At 37.3% G+C, this 21000-nt stretch overlaps 3 protein-coding genes across 4 annotated transcripts in view; 1 reads left to right on the top strand and 2 right to left on the bottom strand.

Annotated features, from left to right (window-relative positions):
• The first annotated feature begins 144 nt into the window (after positions 1 to 144).
• On the top strand, positions 145 to 3967 carry LOC132908221 (sorting nexin-24-like). The gene is made up of 3 exons (XM_060962019.1): positions 145 to 496; positions 1876 to 2069; positions 2562 to 3967. The coding sequence occupies exons 1-3, from the start codon at positions 344 to 346 to the stop codon at positions 2725 to 2727; spliced, it is 513 nt and encodes a 170-aa protein (XP_060818002.1). The 5' UTR covers positions 145 to 343; the 3' UTR covers positions 2728 to 3967.
• Positions 3144 to 14430, bottom strand: LOC132908217 (uncharacterized). The gene is made up of 2 exons (XM_060962008.1): positions 11866 to 14430; positions 3144 to 11803 (listed from the first exon to the last, which is right to left on the bottom strand). Exon 1 carries the CDS (start codon positions 14424 to 14426, stop codon positions 13833 to 13835), a length of 594 nt encoding a protein of 197 aa, XP_060817991.1. The 5' UTR covers positions 14427 to 14430; the 3' UTR covers positions 3144 to 11803; positions 11866 to 13832.
• A 188-nt stretch (positions 14431 to 14618) lies between these two features.
• Positions 14619 to 21000, bottom strand: part of LOC132908185 (semaphorin-1A-like) — a 395917-nt gene continuing 389535 nt past the window's right edge. The window contains exons 14-15 of one of the 2 annotated variants that reach the window (XM_060961946.1): positions 17074 to 17217; positions 14619 to 14953 (exon numbers count right to left, since the gene is read on the bottom strand). In XM_060961946.1, the coding sequence (XP_060817929.1) occupies positions 14637 to 14953; positions 17074 to 17217 (461 nt within the window). In that variant the 3' untranslated portion in view covers positions 14619 to 14636. The remainder of the gene's footprint in view (positions 14954 to 17073; positions 17218 to 21000) is intronic. The other variant, XM_060961947.1, reaches the window with a different exon arrangement.

Raw genomic sequence — 21000 nt, 5'->3', positions numbered from 1 at the left:
ACCACAAGATTATAAATAAGAAGGTCAACGACTTTCAGATCCCTAAAGTAAAGTTCAGGCTGATTTTGTAATTTTCCATTGAAAGATGAGATAGTTATAAAGTACTTGTGCATATAGTGTAAAATGTATTTGAAAAGTTGGCATCACTTCGCGCACATGTTTTTTGTAGTAGTGCATTTTTCAATGAATTTATGTGCGACAAATACTACTCCAGATCTTGATACTATCAAAGTATGAAAGTATACAGTTCGAATTATTTCATCTTTTGTGTATTTTAACTTTGTTATTGTACTATTAGTTTTTTGTAAGTGCTTTAAGAACCTAGAAAATTGCCAGCGATGCAATGTATCAAGTTTTCATTAGTGGATACCGTTTGGCCGAAGTGTCACACGGCAAGCCTTATTATGTTTACTGTATTGAGGTTCTGGAGTCCGAAAGTGGTACCCGATACTTTATTGAGAGAAGATACAGCGAATTTAATGCGCTACATCGCACGGTATGTTATTTCATTGTTTCATATCAAAGTCTTAATATTTGTATCAAAATGATGTTTTTGATTATGCAAACAAATATATCACCGATAAATATCTAAGTATACAATATGCAAATAAAGGCACATTGTTTGTTTTTTCTCTCTTTAACATCAATATTTTTAATTATTCTTCTTAATTCCAATTTTAATTCTTTTCCGTACTTTAAATGAAACAATAATACATATGAATATCTTTGGAGATCGTGTTGGAATTCCTTTTATGTATAATAAGTATCGTCATAGAATTGTAAGTAGTTAAACTTTCTATCTTCGTTATGATTCTTATGTTGCGATGCAAGAAAGAGAGAAACACATGTATCTTTATCCATGTCTAGAATATTTTCTGCTTTGCATGTACAAGGATAGCGATTTCTTTATTAAGCTTTCTTTCTCCATTCAATTTCGTTGGCATGAATAAGTTAGACCAGTATCCACGAGGATGTACGTTACTACAAAATATTAAATAATACGTACGCATTACATAATAACGTATATGTTTATATTTATATTATGAATTATGTTTCATGCATTAACGCTGTTTTTATTGCGAGAATACTTACTATTGTGATAATAATTATGTTGTGACTTCTTTCAATTCAGTTAATTTAGTTCTTAATATGACGCATATGTAATTTAGGGAATAAAATAAAACTGAATTTGTCCTCATCATATTCGGTATAATATTTCTCGATAGTGTGTTATTAGTCATATTAATAACTTGTTTTATCAGTGTTTTAGCGATATACGATGTATCGACTAACTATATTGTCAAACTTCTACGTATATGCAGTTAGTATTTTCGAGCTTTTTTAGAGCGTAACTGGATTGCGCGAAAGTTGCATGCGGAATAAAATTAGTGGTAAAAATATCTAATACGTGTGTGCAGTTATTTATTTTCAATCATGTTTCAAATCGTAAGTTACATCTACATAAAGAATTGACAGCGTTTCAAATTCTTTTTACACATTTAAATAATGTATAAATTTTTATTTGTGTATAATCTTTTAAAAAATAGCAGTCTCACTTGCGTTATTGTTATTTATCAGAAATAAATACAAAATTTCGGACATAAGTTATGTTTTTTTTTTTCTACGTATTTTTACTAATTAACTATAATTTACGCAAAATCAAACGTATGCGTATAAATGCATACAAATTAATAACATACCGACTGTCCGATATACTTTATGCTTTTCATGTTTAACTTTTCAAAGTTCTACTAAACTTTATTTCTCAAAATATTTAAATTTTATCCTTCGAGATTCTGCTACAGTACTTTCCAAATTTTAACATATCGGTATCATTATGGTATATGGAGTTTATTGGCATTTGTTTGATTATAGCTGAAGAAAGAAAACGCGGATGTTGCTCCGTTTCCGCCGAAGAAGGTAAGAAATTCCCAACCGAAGGTGCTTGAGCAAAGGCGAGCAGCATTGGAACTGTACATCCAGAAAATGTTAAGGCTCTCAGCCACCAAGCAACAGGTTCTCAATTTTCTGGGTATAGAAAGTCCAACACCCGGTGTGCCGTATAAAAAGTATGTACTCATGCAAGAGAATTTATAAAACTCGTTAACTTTGTGAAATATTATATCATATTAGGTATTGTCTTCGTTATTTTGTTACTTTATTTTAGGATCACGTTATTAGATGATTTTATAAGTAACATGGTTTTCCCAATATGTTTAATTATTAGATTGCGAATGTAATAAACTTGGTCTTAAATATAGAAATGTATTTGATCCTTACAAGAGTTTAACCATGTATTAGTACACTCCGCGACAAAACGATATCACACCCTCTAAATTTAATGTTTCTGCAACTTCTGCGTAATAATAAATGCATCCAATTTTAATATTCAATAATTTTTGATGCGTAATACAGTCTGTTACTATAGAAAGTTGTACAGTAGAGTCTTATTATCCAATTTATATAACAAACATATTTCTCAACATATTCTTCTTCTTTTCTAAAATTGCATGCCATTTCGAAAATCTCATTGCATCGTCGGAAATATTCTTCTGCTTCAGTACGTACAAGAATACGGAGGGTGGACAATACGTCGACACCAGTGCTCTTGGCCATCAACCTGTGCTAACTTTCCATTGTGATCCATATGTTCAGTCGAACATTACTTCGAACAGTCTTCCAGATATCGTTATCAGCGGAGTACTTTTGGGTGTATACAAGTCCTGAGAAGCTTATCCTAAGCTTGTTACAATATCTTTTACGAAAAGCATAGAAAGGATTACACGCTTCGTGAAAAGCTGCAGCTCTATATTATTATAATTCGGATGAAAATTAGGAAGGCGGTTTTTGCTCGTTCATCCTTATCTCTCCAGAGATAAAAATAAAGCGCTTCCATCCTGTATATATATATATGTATATATATATGTATATTTATATATATATATACTAACGCTTCGTTATCAGGATACGCGACAATGTGTAATCTCTTTCGAAATTCGATTATCGAAGAACGTAAGAGAGAGAGAAAATCGAGCTTGCATGTAGCGCGATTGCGTTTGTATTAATGTAAAAAGACCGGATTTAAAAATAAGGATTTTATACACATCTATGTAATTAAGGGACTTTACAGAAGAAATATATGCTTTGATATATTTGAATCATCGTCTCGTTTATTTCATCTCATTATTTTCAGAGTTTACATTACTTGTGACATTCATCTTAATTCTATTTAACTTTATCGTACTGGATATCTGGATTGTAAATGTAAATGTAACTCATAAGCGGATCTCTTGCGGTATTCTTTATTCGCATTAATTCGTTTACTACCGTTTACAGTAGATATCACGGACACTCGATAAAAATCCATCGTCGATATACCCGCTAGGTCATTGCTAGATGTATCACGATGGCATTTCCTTCGCGTCGGGGACACAGCGTTTTTCTTTTCTCTACGAGATGTTTGGCTTCGAGCAACGATTAATGTCGAACGATTTTATAAATATTACCGTGAAAAAAGGACAGGTTTCTTACTGTTTCCAGATAACGATATGCGCTTCTCTTTTTTCCCCTTTATCAATTGTTTTCTTGTTGTTGCTGCTATTGGTGATAGGCGATTACGCGATAGATTAGCGAGTGATTCATCTAGCGTCTGCTGGATAGAATTATAGCCTCGAGGTTAATTTGTTATTATCATGAAATCGGACCTATCGATTCCCTATCCTTAAATTTCTTCCTGTCGAACGCTAAAGAAGAGTAGACAGACGGGCAGAAGCATGAAACGGGTGAAAACGGTGAATTCAAGCGATGTAATTTGTTTGGTCCACTGGATCGGGCGTGTTTGCGTTGCACTCGACGCGCAGTATTCTCATTCTCGATGTATGTACTCGGGCCTTTGCTGAAAAATAGGAAATCTCTGTTTCTTTCGATTTCGCGGTCGCGAGGTTTCTTTCTCGCTTTCTGTTTTTTTTTTTAGAAAAACTTGGAAAAATGAGTAAACACCGCAAACCGGAGACGCTGTGACAACGGTAGTAACCATGTATGTATGTATGTGTGTATGTATGTATATTGGCGATAGTAGGACCTTGTTTCGTATGTACAATCATACAACGTTTTTATGCTGTTACAATTATTATGTTATGATAATAAACTGAACTTCCCAAAAGGTAAACGCCTCGTTTTTCTTCTTTTTTTTATATCAAATGTACCGCATTAAATGTGTATGTAATTATATACAAGCTCCTCAGTCTTGTGCGAAGTGTTAGACGATTTTAGGTTCTAGCACTTCCGCCTCGATGAAAACTAATCATGACGAATATTATATTACTTCTCGAATCATTTCTTTTTCTGTCAAACGTTTCGTTTCTTTTCTTTCCTCTTGTTTCGATCGCTTTTCCCTTTGTATTTTCTCGCTATCTCGTTATACAAGATCGTAGTTACCGTATAACGAGCAAACCAGTCGAAAGACGATTTTTTCTTCATTTTTCATAATATGACCTGTGCTTTCGTCACAAGCTGGCGAGATATACAAAATTGATCGTTGAACAGCTTATAATGTTAAACGTTACATCGTAATTTAGAAGTTTATTGCCCGTGCGTGGCAGTTTGTTTCATTGAACTTTCAATCGATTCCCATTTTGTCGGTCGATCTCGATTACATTCGTTTTCTTATATATCTTTCTGTAATTCGAAACGAAACGAAGGGAAAATCTAAACGATAGGTACACGTGTATTTATTCGCTAACTATAAAAGAATTATAAAGAAAATAGAAAAAAGATGCAGATCTCTTTTCAAAATAAGCGAATACAATCCCTTTATGACTTTCGAGGGGTGTGATTTTTATTATTACCAGTACCAATAATGCATCTCTAACATCTAATGAATTACTTATATCGTACAAGTCTCGAGGTGTAACTTAGAGAAAAATGGAGCTGTTGGTCGCCATTGAATCGCGGACAGTATAGGTCAACGCATCATTTTACAAGGCAATGTACTCTCAAAACGATATGGTAAAATCATTTCTGTCGTTCATGGATAAAACTTAATAAAAAAAAAAAAAAAAAGAAAAGAAAACAGTAGCATTAAACGGTAGTAAATAATACTAATGGTAATATGTCAAAGGAGCCGTTATTATCATTCCTATACGTATATACATATACGTAATACTTATGATTTTTCCAAATGAAATGAGTATTGTACAAATCAGAAATTTCATATGCCGTTCCATATGCATACAACTTGCACGCGTGTTTGGATGACGTACAACGTTAACCCTTTATCTGATCATGTCACTTTTAAGCAGCGGTCTTCTTACACCTATATATCTTTCTGGTTGTTTTATTTCGTCGTATCGTTGTATGTACTATACGTACGTATGTAACGCTGTTCGAATTTTTCCATTTATCAAATAAAGGATTAAATGTAGATCATTGTTTCCGGGCGCAACAACAGACGTACTTTGAGTAACCAACCGTTCTTAATGGTTCGTTCACGCGTCGACTGTTTTATTAACGTTCCTTATCGACACTTGGACAATGACTTAAATAAATAATAAATGCAACGCGCTAAATGAAACGCCTACATTTTAAAGGTATTACACGTGATGAGAATGAATAATCGCATTATCTGATCTAAACTATTCAAATATTTAAACTATCGGTACTAATACTCAAAGAATCGCCTATTGCTTTCAGAATTCAAAGTGACCGTAATTTTAACGTCACTGGCAACTTTTCTCCGCTTTCATTCTACAGTGAACGCGCGAACGAAAAGTTCTCGATGGTTTTGTAAACCGGTAGAGAACGATATCAGCGATGTTTGCATAGTATAGCTGAAGAACGGCGCGGTTGGATGACTCGTTTTATGTGCCTTTATCGATTACTTCTACGTATATGCCATCGTCTACGTCAACGTGATTCCAGCTACACTCTAACTAATATTAATTAGGGCTACGATACTATGTACAGAAAACGCATTGCATTGGCACAGCAAACATGTGTGCCTGGACTGCCATCCATCGTTTCGACGCATAGCGTACACCCGTGTACTTAGCTACTCATTCGTCATGCTCTCGTATCTTATCATAGCGAAATAATCGTGACGTATACATTAAAGATTTTTCCATTCTACTGTAACATTTCCTATCGATTTTCTATTCGAACAATTCTTTTTGTTTCATTCAATTTTATCCAATGAGAATATCTCTGCCCAACTCCTACAGCTTACTACACTTGCTATGTTTCGTTTAAAGGTAGTAAGTTATGTTACTGACATCTTTAGCAAAATATTATATTTTACTATTTTTTTTTCGGGCCAAAGAAACATCTTCTATACTTTTTTTGCAGTTACTGCTATTTTCTATAGTTGGGCAGATACGTTTGTACTATACGATACGATTATTTTCGAAATTATATTCGAGCGGTAGCATTTTGGTTTATTTACGAGTCTTTTGCAAAGATACAATCGTTTGATTAATATTTTTTACAGAACGTAAAACTAAATAAAATAAAACGGCGTCAGCATTCCATGCATGTGGTAAAATCAACTGATCGGTGTTTCCCGGCACCGATCTCCAACGTTCTATGTGATTAATTATAAAATACAGCAGATTGTGGTAAGATTAGATAGTTTCTAGTACAAACGGTTCACTTATCAAGCATCGTCCTCTATATATATTTATGATATGAAGTTAACCAAGGTCTATGCATTTATCGTGTACGTGTTAGTAATTTCTAAAGTCCGAACGAAACAACTAAGCGCGAGTTTTTATTGTTACAATAATCGATGAAACAGAATATTTCATTTGTAACTATTAAAAATGACGTGTCAGTGAATTATTGTTGTCCAAATGGATAGCTTAATGGGTATATGTTTGTCGTGATAATAGTTCTACGACAGATATCTGCCAATGTTGACGATGTTACAAAATGAACGTTACAAAGAATAGATTACAGAGAGTTTAACTGATCCACGTAATTACGAAGACATATCAACTAATATTTTTAACCAATAATTACCTCGTTTATCGAATTTGACCAATCATTTTGATAAAACATTTCAAGCGGATTATCATAATTGCAAATATCAGTTGTAAAGCCTGACAAGCCTACGTTTTGACTTAAGATTTAAGCTTTTAAGAATTACGTATATCTTTTCGTTTCTTTTAATGACGAATTAAAGATGAATTATATAATTTTGATGACATAGGATTATCGGAGATCGGAGAAAGCTTGCGGGAACATAAATGTCGGATTATCCGAGAAATTCATCGATTCAGTCGATTTTCGATATATCATTCGTAACTTCTCTGAATAATATCGAAGATATTCAAGAAATATGATTTACGTTCGTACAAAAGTGCCTTTTAAATTAATCTTTATTACTTGTTCTAAAGCTTACTGCACGTTTAGTAGTTTGAATTAATTGCAAGGCATAATATCGATACGACCTTCCTAGACTCCCAATGGATCGTTCTTCCAACGATCATCTTCGTCATTTATTTTTAGGATATTTTTATTCAAGCCATTGTGTAATATCAAAAGGAAAGGGGATCGTTACAACATACGGAACGAGGCTACGCGATATAAAAAATAAAGGAATGCTACTTTCACGCACGTTATTCGAATCTACAAGAATACTTTGTAAAGGAACAGGCGATCATTAACGAGCGAATCATAGAACTTGTCCGGCTTTACGAGGAGTTAACAATTATCGAACTTTCTATAATAAACGCAGAACATGATAGACGTCTGACTCAAACTGACATGATTCTAAAGTCGCCAATCGTTGCTAGTTTTCATTGATTAATCTCCGGAAAAATCCACATCCGATGACCTTAACCTTGACACACGATATCAAGCTCACTCTCCTGAGTAACCTTGCACAGGTTTAAGCCACCGATCATTGGTTATTAAAAAACTATTAACGAAGAAAAATTGAAAAACCTACCGTAATTTTCTCAGAAATTTGAACTTTTTCGCACCAATTGCTTTCGTATTAGTTATTTATGTTAGTATTGAAATCCACCGCAAAAGAAACTAGGGTCTAACCTAACCTAACTCCGCATTTTCTGAACGTTGGACAAGACACGTCGTGGATACAAACTTGATATATTTATATTATTCGCGTTTGTTTATACGCGGAAATGCGACAAATATTTCCGTACTTGGTATGGCAAAGTTTAGATTTCTGGGAAAATTACGGTACGTTCTTTAATATTTCTTTGTTAATATGCTTTTAATAAACAACGATCGGCGACTCTAAACTTTTGAAGGTTAATCAGAAAGGTGATCGTGGTAACATATGTCAAGCTCAAAGTTATCGGACGTGGATACTTCTTCGGAAGTTCGTTTGCTGCTTATCAATCGATTGGCAGTCCTGGCTTCTACTTGGAATGTTGTATTTACTTTACCTAATTAATGCGATCGTTATTACGTTCTAACCTAGCGCTAGCGCGTGACGTGTTTTCGGCTTAACAATATGCGTCGGTAAATTTTCAGTGAAGATTTCTTCCACCGGATGAACGTCGCGTCGATTCGACTTTCAAATGTACGGGGAGGGAAAGAATTGTGGGAGCGTCTAAGAACTATGCAGAGAGAAAACGTTCCCGGTTTACTGGAATAACTCGAATACGTCCAAATTATTCGAATCGTTTGAATACTTGACCCATTGCGCGAGATATCGCGGAATCCTTCGAAACTTTCCAACTATGGCAAGACCGATTTTCTGAGTAAAACGGTCGACTCTCCCCTTACGAATTCGTTTGCCACCCGCAAAATGGATTTCTTCCCTCGATCCCTGGCGCAAACCGCGCGGAAGATTAGCATTGGGTTAACGTCGTACGAGAATCGGTTTCTGCCTTGTGAATTCGATTTTTCGTTGAGTCAATATTGAAATGTTTGTCACTGTGTGTGCTGATTGTTAATTCATGACAAAGGGAAACGTTGGTTAGCTAAATTTTTGAAACGTAGATAATAGAAAGTGACAATCGTATATGTAACCGTATGTAAGCAATGTTTGTAACGAATCGACTTGTACGTTCTTCCGTGTAAGAGTCTTCGAGTTTTTATGTCACAATCTCGTTTTTGTTTCAGCGTGAAAATTCGTGTGTAAATTTCTTCGAATATATTTCTACATCGATAGTTTCATTTTCGTCAAATTAAATTGTTTTATGTTAAAAACAGCGATTCTATAAAACTGTACGTAATAAATCGTACAAATATCATTTTCGCGTCACACGTGACTCTTGGCGCGTTTTTATGATCAGTTTCATCTTCTTTTTCCTCGACGTAAAAAATAATCTTATCGTTACGATCTCTCGATTCAAAGTGAACTCGAATATAATGTATAAACGATGAAATGCACATGCTCGGAAATAGGGCTAGCGTGCAAGCGTTTCTGTCTTAAAAATTAAATGAGAGAAACAATAAAAGTAAAAGAAAAACGAGTAGGAAAACATGATCGAGCAAAATCTAGTGTTCCCCTAACAGGGTAAATCTCGTTCTAAGTTTAGCGCGATCAAGTCAATTTTAAACGGAGTAATAATATGTACAATCGTCCTTACAATAACTAATCACGTAAACTCTAATAAAACGCTTTGTATACATGTACATCCATAATATTTTATACATATATATATACATATGAATATATATATATCTATATACATATGTATATATATATATTTATATGCCTCCTCGATTCCTCTAATTTAGAAATATTATAGCATATAACAATCCGCCAATATGACTTATATAAAAATTATATACATATATAACTTTCAATTTTATATATATATATAATTTCTCATCTCGACACAAGGTACCTAAGTTGGATGTGTTTTTTTTTTTTCTGTATAATATAAACATCATATTTCGTAAAATATTTTTTTTGCCGAACACTCAGTTGTTAGTCGTTCTTCGCGAAGTCGAACATTAACGAGATCATCGTGGGTGCTCGGCGGAATTTTAATTAAAAAAGATCGCGGACTTTCATAAAGACCGTCGAAAAAAGTGTGTAATTAGCTGCCTTTTTCATTTAACGCGACTTTTTTTCTCATTCGTATATTATATTTTATCTATGCGGATTAAAAAAAAAATATATGAATATATATATATATTTTTTGTATATACGTGTATATACATATACATGTACACACACACATACACACATATATGTATACAATGGTATATGTATGTATATATGTATATGTGTGCGTATATATATAGACAATATGCAATAATGGAAATGCGATGTTTACATATACATGTATCAAAGATTCATGCAGCACACGCGTATACATGTATACGTAAACAATATTAATGCGTACCACTGCTGTCCGCGTGACGAGTAGCGTAGCGAATGAATGTTCTCGACCTTGCTTCTAAATGATTTCAACGATAAAAAACAATTTCTACTTATTATGTACACGACTTTCTTCTTTCTTCCAGCACGCAACTTCAGACCATTCTCTACGTTGCTCCTTCATTGTATTCAGACCGTGTCTCTCTATTAATGGCCGTTTCAATACGCGTATGTTATAATCTCTATCTAGCATGTGTGTTTGCATCAAGCTTCCTCATTATTCGAATCGATCGTTTATTATTTCTTCTTTTCCGTGCTATTATTGGTAACGCTCAGTGACAATCAGTGAAAATCGATGTATCTACTTAGAACTCGTCTTACCGTTTCCTTTACTGTTCGAAGCATATCAGAATCGGCGTGGCAGTGTTGGTTCATGAGAGCAGCCGGACGTTTGCCCATTGATATTAGAATCGACGATGAAAAGAGCAGAGGGTACATGTATCCTCTTAACAACATCTGTCAAACGAAAGACGATGGTTTCTAACGATTTTCCAACCGTTCTAAAAGTCCATGAGTTCCTGAAACATCTCGAATATTCGCTTTTCCTAGCGTCTAAAAGCACGGCTAAAGCTAATTTTCGCAATCGTTCCATCTCTCTATACCGAGACGTTAATTTCACGCAGAACTAGAAAATCGAATCGTTCTATTTTTGCGATATCACGGTCACCTTTCTTGACTTTCTATATTCAGATTCCTCCTTTGTTCTTTTTCCATCTTACTCGATATCTGGGACAAACGTTAGCCGCAGTTTGTTACAGGCGCTCTATCCGCCCTTAAGCTGTAAAGGAAATATGCCCAGTGTTCGCTATTGTGCGCTAGTAAGACCGATTTACGCCATTGTCAAAGACATCTTGCCAAACACGCCAAGACTCCCCTTCTTTTTTCAAGTTTCCTCTCCTCCCGAGCTTTATTCGAGGATACTTTGTCGTAGAGAACTATCGTACACGCTACCAAGTTTTCGCTAAGGTGTCGGATAACACGCAGTATCGGCTCTAAGGAATACATACCAGCTGAAGCGAATCGCGCGAATGCGTTTATCTGAACCTTTGTCGCGTCCTCCTCTTCATTGATTTTATTATATTATATACTGATTGATCTTGGCGAAAGGAATTCACCGGAACTTTTCCTCCAGTTTCTAGCTTCTTGCAACATTTTTCCACAAAATCAGATCGTTCGGAGAAACGATTAAATTCATTTAAAACTATATCTCTATATACCGCACGATAGAATCTTTATTATCCGAATTTTTATATCTTGAACATTTCATTATTTGATCGTCTTTTCTACGAAGATGTACTTTGCTCTGCTTTAAATTTGATTAGGGTACAGTATAGCGTAGCGTAGCATAGTAGTACGTATATACACAATTAAAATAAGTTGAAAAACGATCTCCTTTTTAAGACGGTTTCCTTTCTCTAAATACCTTTCTTAATTATACTAATACTTCTACCAGCGGCGAAAAATAAAACGCGAGAGATCATTGTTCTTAATGTTTCACCTAACACTGGAAGAAGGATACCGAATTTAGAAGAAATTCAAATGAAAATTCTGAAATATCTGTGCGATGAAATTACCGATAAAGGAAGATAGAAACTTTCGTATTACTTTTTTCTACTTACGCTATAAATATTCCTGTGTATTTTTTCTAAAACGTATAAAAACTATTAGCAGTTTGGGTATCGAAAGTTCTATCTTTCATTTCCACATTTATAAAACTTAAAACCGTCTTGACCTCACGGAGGTATCCTGCAGTCAAATGAAGTCATCGATAATCGGATTCGAGCGATTCATTCGCAACGTAGTATCACTTCGTTTATCTTATAGAATAAAAATAAAGAAAAGAAAAAGATACACCTCCACACCTCGCCCGGAACACCGTTAACAGTGATAAATTGATTCGTAACACGTCCCAGCCAAAAATACATAACTTCTCGAAGGCGCCACAACGCGGTAAATGTTTCTTCCTTATTACTTTTCATTTTAATAACCGTACACGTGCTTCAACACCACGATTCTCTCTTGCTAATAACCAATATACTCACAGCACGGCAATAAGTGCACAACAATACTTTGAATAAGTCTTACATAAGTCTCTCTCTCTCTTTCTCTCTCTCTCTTTCGCTCTCGCGCGCTCGCTCTCTCTTTCTCTCTCTTTTCATCTTCACCAACTTATCATTGTCCTCTTCCACTATCGAATATTTATTTTTAAACGAAACGCATAAATGAGGCACTTGCCCGAATCTATACCGGCCGCATTCTCCCGTTCCTGTTTTATAAATCAGAAATTTGCCAACAATTAATATACGGAAGGCACGCCTCGTCTCGTGCGAATGCTTGGAACGTCGTTCCATGGGACCACGTTTCTCAAACTTTCACTCTTTCTGGTTGTCCCTTTGAATATTTTCTCTCTCTACGTCTCAACTGTTGGAACTATGTCCAACTTTGTCTCGAGGATCGTGAACAAAGTGAATCTGATAGACATTGCGCAGCAAGCAACTTTTTCTTCTTGTAAAACGAGTAGCTTGTCTTTTTTGGCGAGTTTTTGTCTACTGGGATTTTCTTGGTTGCTTGTCAACGGTCAAGGGGCCATGGGGGCCAAAGTTCGCAGAAGGTAGTTTGAGAAACGAGGATCCAAGTGTTGAACGCTTCGTCTTCGTCCTTAAATCACCGTTCTTAGGTTCTAAGCACCTAAGCAGGCCACTGCTACGAACACAGTCTCTCCTCTGATCGTATCACATTACACAGCTACGAGTCGATCCTTTGTCCCATCGTCGTTGTTGCATGGTTATATTCCTTTTTGTGTGGCCTTTCATTTCCCATATCCTTCCATTGCCGTACTGGTGAGAAACGGAAAGGAAGAATTCGAAAATCGATCGAATTCCGTACAAAAATTAGCTCAAGGTGTGGTTGGAGCGTCCGATACACGATGCCGCGCTTAAAGACATCGGAAAGAGCCTGAAGTGATATACCTTAAAAAAATATTTTCAAAGTCCGCGTGTCTCTGTTCTCGCGATACATCTCAGACGATATGACACGTGACACCGGAAGTGGTCTTGCAACGTACACGGTCGGTCTGTACACGATCATGAACGACGACAAAAAAGAAATACGTACATATCTCGAGTACACGTTCTCGAGGTATCTCAGGTAACGGCGACACTAAGTATGCATATAACATCGTGGTCTTCTTTCGTAGACTCGTTCTCCGTACAAGAAAGCATACGGATCAAGATGTTTTCGCGATCACGAAGGATAGTTGCAATAGGAAACGCAAGAGCGATCGTGGAGGAAGAGAACTAGTTAAACCGTTCCGAAGCTAATCCGCTCGGTCTTTCGGAACGCGTTTCTCCTTCCGATCGAAATCTTTTTTTTCTCGATCAATCGACGATGTTCTCCGAGAGTCGTCTTACGTTTCATCACGGGTTATCCAACTCTGTATTCTTCGCTTGAATCCGAAAGGAGACAACTTGCGTCACTTGCGCGCCGTTTCGTACGTCAATCCACGGCGGAAGAACATTGAGCTCGCACCGACGCGTTTCTTTCGACAACTCGAGCTCCTGAACAAACGACTCTCTCCGTCGGCCATCGATCGTGATCTGGGCGGTGGGCTTCGTCTGGCGTCGTACTGATTCCCCACGTACATCATCATGTCGTTAAAGTTCGGCAGGAACTGTGGATTGAACAGCGACAAGATTCTTTCATTGAGTTCCCTGGGATCGCGAGTGGGCACCATGTAATGATCGCGCGTGCTCGATTCGTTGCCGCGATTCAAATCGCTGACTATTCGTTGATGTCCCTGGCAGAGACCATCGAGACTGTTCGCGCTGCTGCTGTTGCTACTGCTGTTGTAATCCTGAAGCCTGTTCACCGATTCCGTTAACGTTGTCTCCGTATACTCTCGCGCGGCGAACTGGTGATCGTATCTTCTGTCGTAATTGGTCACCTTCGACATCGATCGTGAATCGTAAGGCACCCCCCTGTGGGTGGCAAGGAACTCGAGCGATCTCTCCTCATTGGCCACACCTTCGTAGACATCCTCGTCACGTCTGGCCAGATGATCAAGCATGGAACCGGCGGTGACACGCGTCAACCGATTCTCCTCGTCGATGTTATCCAGATGATCGTCGTTGTCGTCGTCATCGTTGTCGTCGTCGTCGTCGTCGTCGTCGTTGCGATCGTCTGATTCCGCGAGATCGGAGGAAGAAGAGGAAGAAGAAGAGCCGGAACCCGTGGGGTCCTGCGGCAAGCCTCAGACGGCCCTGTGTCGTCTTCTATATCATATGTACGTCTTCTTCACTTTCTGCACCGGCTTGTTCTCCGCCGACGAGTTGGCGTTCTTGCCATTTGGATTCTTAGGTGGTACGTTCAGCACCAAGTTGATCGACTTGTTGTTGAAACCTGGAGATTCCGAACTTTCCGTCAATCGGTTCAGTTGTTGTCGTTGCTCCGACGGTTCCGGATAAGGGGCACTGCGTAGCCTCTGAGAGAACCAGAAACCGGAAGCGAATCCGGCTACCAGCGAGAAGAAGCAGGTTCCTATCAGGGCACCGGTCAGAGTCTGAGCGGAGTACACCACCGGTGTTGCGATCACGTCTGCAATGAAAGCTGAATCAGTATCGGAGGAGACTGGATAGCACGATTTATCGTCTCTTGATGGAAAGACGGGCTTTTTCATGGACATTGTTCGCCGGAAGAAGAAATCGTAAAAGAGGAACGGAAAGGAAACAGATTTATCCAGCGAGGAACGCGGCACGTGTTTTTCGTTGCACGGGGTCTTTTGTAACCGATGATACGATTGGATTCTACGTGAAGAAGAAGGTAACTAAAGAACAGAGATCCTAAGAAAAAATTCGAAATATTTAGTACGCGGCTTCGTTTTCAATTTTTAGCGCGTGTTTTCCTTTTTCGATAATCCAAGCAGTTTATCGTACGATAAACTTCCGTAAAGGAGAAAACGTTCCTAATTCGTTTTACAAAGAAATTTCTCATCCTTTTGCACCTAATAAATATTTCAAATCGCTGTTTTCACAAACGAAGCCTTGTACGTAAACACCTTGTTCGTACTTTCTAATAAATTCCTCTTTTCTCCAATTATACCAGCAATTACAAATTTCTGACAACAGCGACAAATGGAGTAGCTCGACTCGTGTCAGTCTTTCGTTACCATAACGTACGATCTCCGATCGTGTTGCGTCAAAGTAGCAACGAAAGAATCGATTGCTTCGTTCGCACATCGACGAACACCACGAAATCAGCGTGTCATAAAGTTTCTGTTAGAGCAAAGTATTCGATCACCCAACAGCGACGATGTAGATATTACACGTTCATCCGAATCTCCGTGAATTTCACGTATTAAACGTCCAAGTGTGAGATCGATCGATCTCATGCTTGCGATCTTGAAAAACGTGTCCGAGCGTTTTGCATTGGTCGAAAAACGCGATTCTCTCTAGCGATCGTTCTATTCTCGGCTTGGACAGCATTTAGCCATCGTTCGTTACGTTCACCGTTACATTTAGCACGAAGAAATCGAATCATGAAATTGGATCATCGGCTGGAGGGGATCGCGATGTTAGTAACCATCTTGGATGCAATTCTCTTGGCAGAAGCACAATTTCATGGTTCGAGTCTCGTTCGTTGCGGTGGATGCCAGGCAGGATCATGTCCACGAGTTTTTCCACGCGTTTCTTTTCCTCTAGTTGGCTGCACTTTTAATAAAACCAGGTAGCAGGGACGCGAGTGGTCGGTGCAACTAGTTACAAACAACAGGGTGAGTACGGTGCACAAAGTTAGGACACACTGTATACGTGAAACATATACATATAGACGAGGAGAGCCGCAACAGTGTAACGAATGACGAATGAGAGAGAGCTAGCTTCAACTATCTGTACGTGTACAGTGAAAAATGCCTACTAAAGTTGTATGTTTACGCGTTGACTATATACAAGGAGTTCGAGTTTTTCTGTTGATCAAATTTTATAAGTATATTCTGTTGATATAAGTAAGAAATAAATGTTATACAAATACATGTAGTCTGAAGCTTCACTAAAAAGTTACGTCAAAAATACCAGACGCTAAGAGGATGATAATCGACAAAAAGCACCTGCGGCTTTTCTATTGGAAAATAAAATCAAATAATTTGTACATTATCGATGTTGTTAAAGCAGCGTCAATAGAGTTAATATCGTTCCTTATACAACATTTCTCTACTTATATACAAAATCCTCTACTTGAAAGTTGAAATGTTAAAAATACAACATTTTTATTTTCATTGTCGTAGCAGAGTATACGTATAAAATTTGACTAGGCAAAACTGGATATCCGTTAGGTTGTTGCAAAAGTTTCTTTCGTTTTATAAAGAGATGATAGATGCACAACACTTTTTGTGCTATATATTTTGTTTTATTTTATATCTGTTCTGTTGGAACAAAATGGATCGTACATGATTCAGTGAAATAATATAAAACAAAAAATGTTGTGCATCTATTGTTTCCTTATAAAACGAAGGAAACGTTTGAGACAGCCTAATCTCTTGTATACGTACGGACTGGTGGATGACGATGGATTGAAAGCAAGGCGTGTATGTGTGTGTATATATGTGTATGTGTATGTATGTGTGTGTGCGTGTAATCGAGATTAATGAACAAAAGAAACGGAAAAAATGTATCGTGACACGAGGTGTGGGTGGACCATCTGGATATTGCGCAAATGATTACCTTGAGGCTCGTTAGCTCGTGGCTGCGTACGACCGTACTGATTTTCTCGATCCAGCTCGATGACGATTTCATTGTCCCGTTCATCGGGCTGCTCGCCTCGCCCGTTTTCGGGCAGAATCGCTGGTTGCACGGGCTTCACCATCTCTGAAGCAACATTTCACTGATTTGATGACGAGAGCACAGATGGCAAGTCGAGTTTAAGACAGACAAAACAAAAAGAAATGATGTTCTGAGCGTAAAGTAATGATTCGTAAGTACGTTGGTCCCTTTTTCAACAGTTGACCACGGTGGGCCGAATTGCATGCGACTGAAAAATACCAATTAACAGAGGGGACGATGCAAAGTTAAGTCTGTGATCATGATTTAACAATAAATGATGGCAACTTTGGTTTGCATCGACTTCTGCGAGATCGATCTATTAGCTGCCAATTTTTTCTTTCTTTTTTTTTTTTACAGATTTTAATACTATTCTATGTCTTTCAATGCTTTTAAACAAATTTGTTTTTTTAATGTTCTATATCGAAGTACATTTATTTACTTTATATTGGCAGATAATGGATTAATACTTTATATTGCCAGATAATGGAGTAAGATTAGCAAGTGTGTAATTGATTAATACGAATAACCGAAACCATTGTTATTTAACACGTTCACGCCGATGTGCATTATTTGTATGTAGAATATTCTCAACAGTGAGTTGGTATACTATAAATCAACAAAATTGGTCTAATTAATCTGGAAAAAATCATAGGAAGGGAAAAAGACGATCAAAGATTTGCCCTAGAAACTACAAGCATACCCATAGGCGTGAACCATCAACGTTAATAATTAAAATTGTACTTGATCGGATTGTTAATGACACGAGAACAACATGTTTCTCTTAGATACAATTATTTACGAATCAGCTATTAAAAAGGAGGCCAATATGATCTCGTAACTTTGCTGGACCTTGCCATTGAGAATGACACTTGGACATCTCGATGGTATAACGCACAACACGCGCGCATGAGCGCAATGTGGGCATACAAAGTGGTCAGGACGAGGTTGTTAAACAATGCGGCATCACGACATAGATAGAGAATAGCGGTAATAGTATGCGAGAAGCGTAGAGTAGGTGACGGTGAAAGGATTAAAGCGGTTTGCAAGAAAATAAATATAAATAGTCGTCACGGTCAATGAACGAAAGGGGTCCATCGGAAAAGGATATGCAGCATGTGCTTTTACTGACTCCGAGGCTCGATACATGGACGTACGTAATACGTTGTATTATGTTGCAGCTATTTTATCTACGATCTCAGTCTCTATTCGAAAGCTGGAATTTTAATAAGGCTGCAATTTTTATTGCTTTAATATGGCGAAGGAAGGTTCGTTGTGCGCAAGTAGCAAACTAAGAAGCTTCTAGGTACAATCGATTCGGTAGAAACATATGGAAAGTTTACTTCCTAGATTTTAATTTAGACGACAGAAGCAATTTACTGAGTTTTTAGTTTGTTCAAAGGAAAGTACAACGTGATGTTCATGTTAAGAGGGTTGTCGGATCGGGCTTCTACCACGGGTTTTATTTCTACGCGTTCCAGAAGGTTCTTCTCTACGAAGGTTCTTTCAAAAGTCGAATTTTCTGTAGATATCGTTCACGTCTTTGGAACACTTAAAAACAATGTTCAACGCGAGTTTTTGAAACGTTGCATTTTTCTTTACAAGAGTGCACGTACCTTAAAAACCACTTAAGCTGGAAAGTTGAAGTTTCAAGCAACACCGTAAATAACTACTACCTTTATGTTTCAAGTTTATATATATCTGACTAAATTCTAACGTAAAAGTAGCGTGTTTTGTTTATCGTATTCTGCAAGTTCTTTATATATAAAATATAAGATCTTTACATTTCATCGAAGATGCAACGGTGTTTCAATTTCAATGTAAAGTTGTACCCGTAAAATAAACCTTGAAGCTGTAAGGAAGAATGTTTAAAGTTAAACGATATAATTTTCGATCTTGTAACATTATTATACATAATACTTTCTTCTTTTTACTATTCTCAGCGTTGGTATAAGTATAGCTACATTTCCAAATACGTCACGTGCAAAGCGCCTTTGAAGAACAAAGCATTCGATAATAAAGCATCAGAAATCTACGTTATAATCTTTCTTCTCTATTGTGTCGAATAAAAGTGTAAAGGAAGAATCGTCAGCGTTATGAAATAAAGCTAGAATACCAAGCTCGAACGTCGTGTGAAATTCAAACGACGAGTCATTGTAACTAACAGCTGCAGTTTTCCTTTTTCCTCCTGCGTGTACACTGTGTACAGAGTTTCAAAACAGAGAAATGTCCTTTCGAAGATGATCGATTCAATCACGTCCGCGGCATATTTCCAACGTTTCGCAGTCCCGAGTTCCTCTATTACATATCGCGGTATCCAAAGTCAATTTATTTGTTCGCTAACCGTTTCAGCTTTAAAGAGATCGTGTCATGGCAAAGGAACGAGAACAGCGTTGCGAAAAAATCAACTTCTTATCAATTATAAAACACTTTCTAGACGATCCGAGCAACTTAGTCTACTCGTTTTCGCGTACAGTTCTCATTTTGCCGCGAAATAGCGGTAACAAATTTTTGCGGTGGATTAGCACCGCGAGATTTCTTTCCATTCTGCTCTCTGCTCGATAAAAGGTATAAAAATTCAAAGAACCGTACGTCGTACCGGTTCTCTACGATCGATGCTCGTTAGTCGGGCAACCTGCGAGCGTGATAAGATGCACAGAGGAATAAGGTCCGTAGTTAGAAATTATTCCGTGGCGAGTTTATCGAGAGCACGTCTGCACTCCGAGGAAATTATATGTGTCTCGGTGATAAGCGCAGTGTGCGCGGCTCGTTCTTGCATTTGTGGGCAAAATGTTGGCAAATCGTGGCCACGCCTCTCTCGAATCTGTTCTTCAGAGAAATCGCTCTTTCGCGTCCCTATTTAACACGATCATCGCACACGCTTAGAATTCGCGATGAATTGTATTAGGTCACCCTACGAGTAACGCGATCTTTGCAACAGACCAGTCGGAAACAATGGAATATGCGTAGAAGGAGGAACAGAAACACTGAAAAATTCGCGACTGCATAGAAAGAATAATGTTTAATTTTGAATTATATTTTTATTATATTATATTATATTAATTTTGAAAATAGTTTGGAATGGGATAATCAATCAATGTTAATAATTAATCCGAGTTTTATTTCCATTTTATCGTAGCAGTTCAGAATTAAATATGAATTTACGATGTTTCACTTCGTAACCGAAATTCTCTAGTGTTCTTAACACGTTGACTGCCGCACGTGTTTTCAATGAAATCTCCTTCAGGCTACGAGTGCCGCTGTACCAAACGCACTCTGCTAGGTACTCCCACCGATATTTTAGATAACTTAAAATTTATGCCCCAATTCGTTACAATGTTGAAAGGAAAAATGGAAAACTTATTTCTTAGTGAGTCAAATAGCAGTGAAAAAGAAAGCTTTTACGAGGCTTACACAAATTCAGATAGTAGCGATGAGGAAGAAATCAGATTTCCCAGAAATAGAAATATAAATAGAATTACATCGTTTGATTCTGATTCGGATATTGATAAGTGCAATTGTAGTGATCCTAAATGTAATGAAGATACTGTTGACGAGATTTTACAAGAATTGGTCATTGAGGAAGAAAGAAGAACCGATGATACCGAAGAAAGTACAATTCAATTTGATGAACAGAATGAATTTAGTGGTTGGTAGAAGTCATTTCCTTTTCCCGAGACAGACAGCCTCATTAGGCAATTAGCTGACGATGTCAATCCATATGATGTGTTTGAGCTGTTCGCTGATGACGAAATAATAAATAAACTTACTTATATCAGAAATTGCAACAAGGAAGGATGTAAATATTAGAAGATTTAGAAAATTATTAGC

The sequence above is a fragment of the Bombus pascuorum genome, chromosome 6 (assembly GCF_905332965.1).
Source record: "Bombus pascuorum chromosome 6, iyBomPasc1.1, whole genome shotgun sequence".
Lineage (NCBI taxonomy): Eukaryota > Metazoa > Arthropoda > Insecta > Hymenoptera > Apidae > Bombus > Bombus pascuorum.
This window is presented reverse-complemented; position numbering and strand designations above follow the sequence as displayed.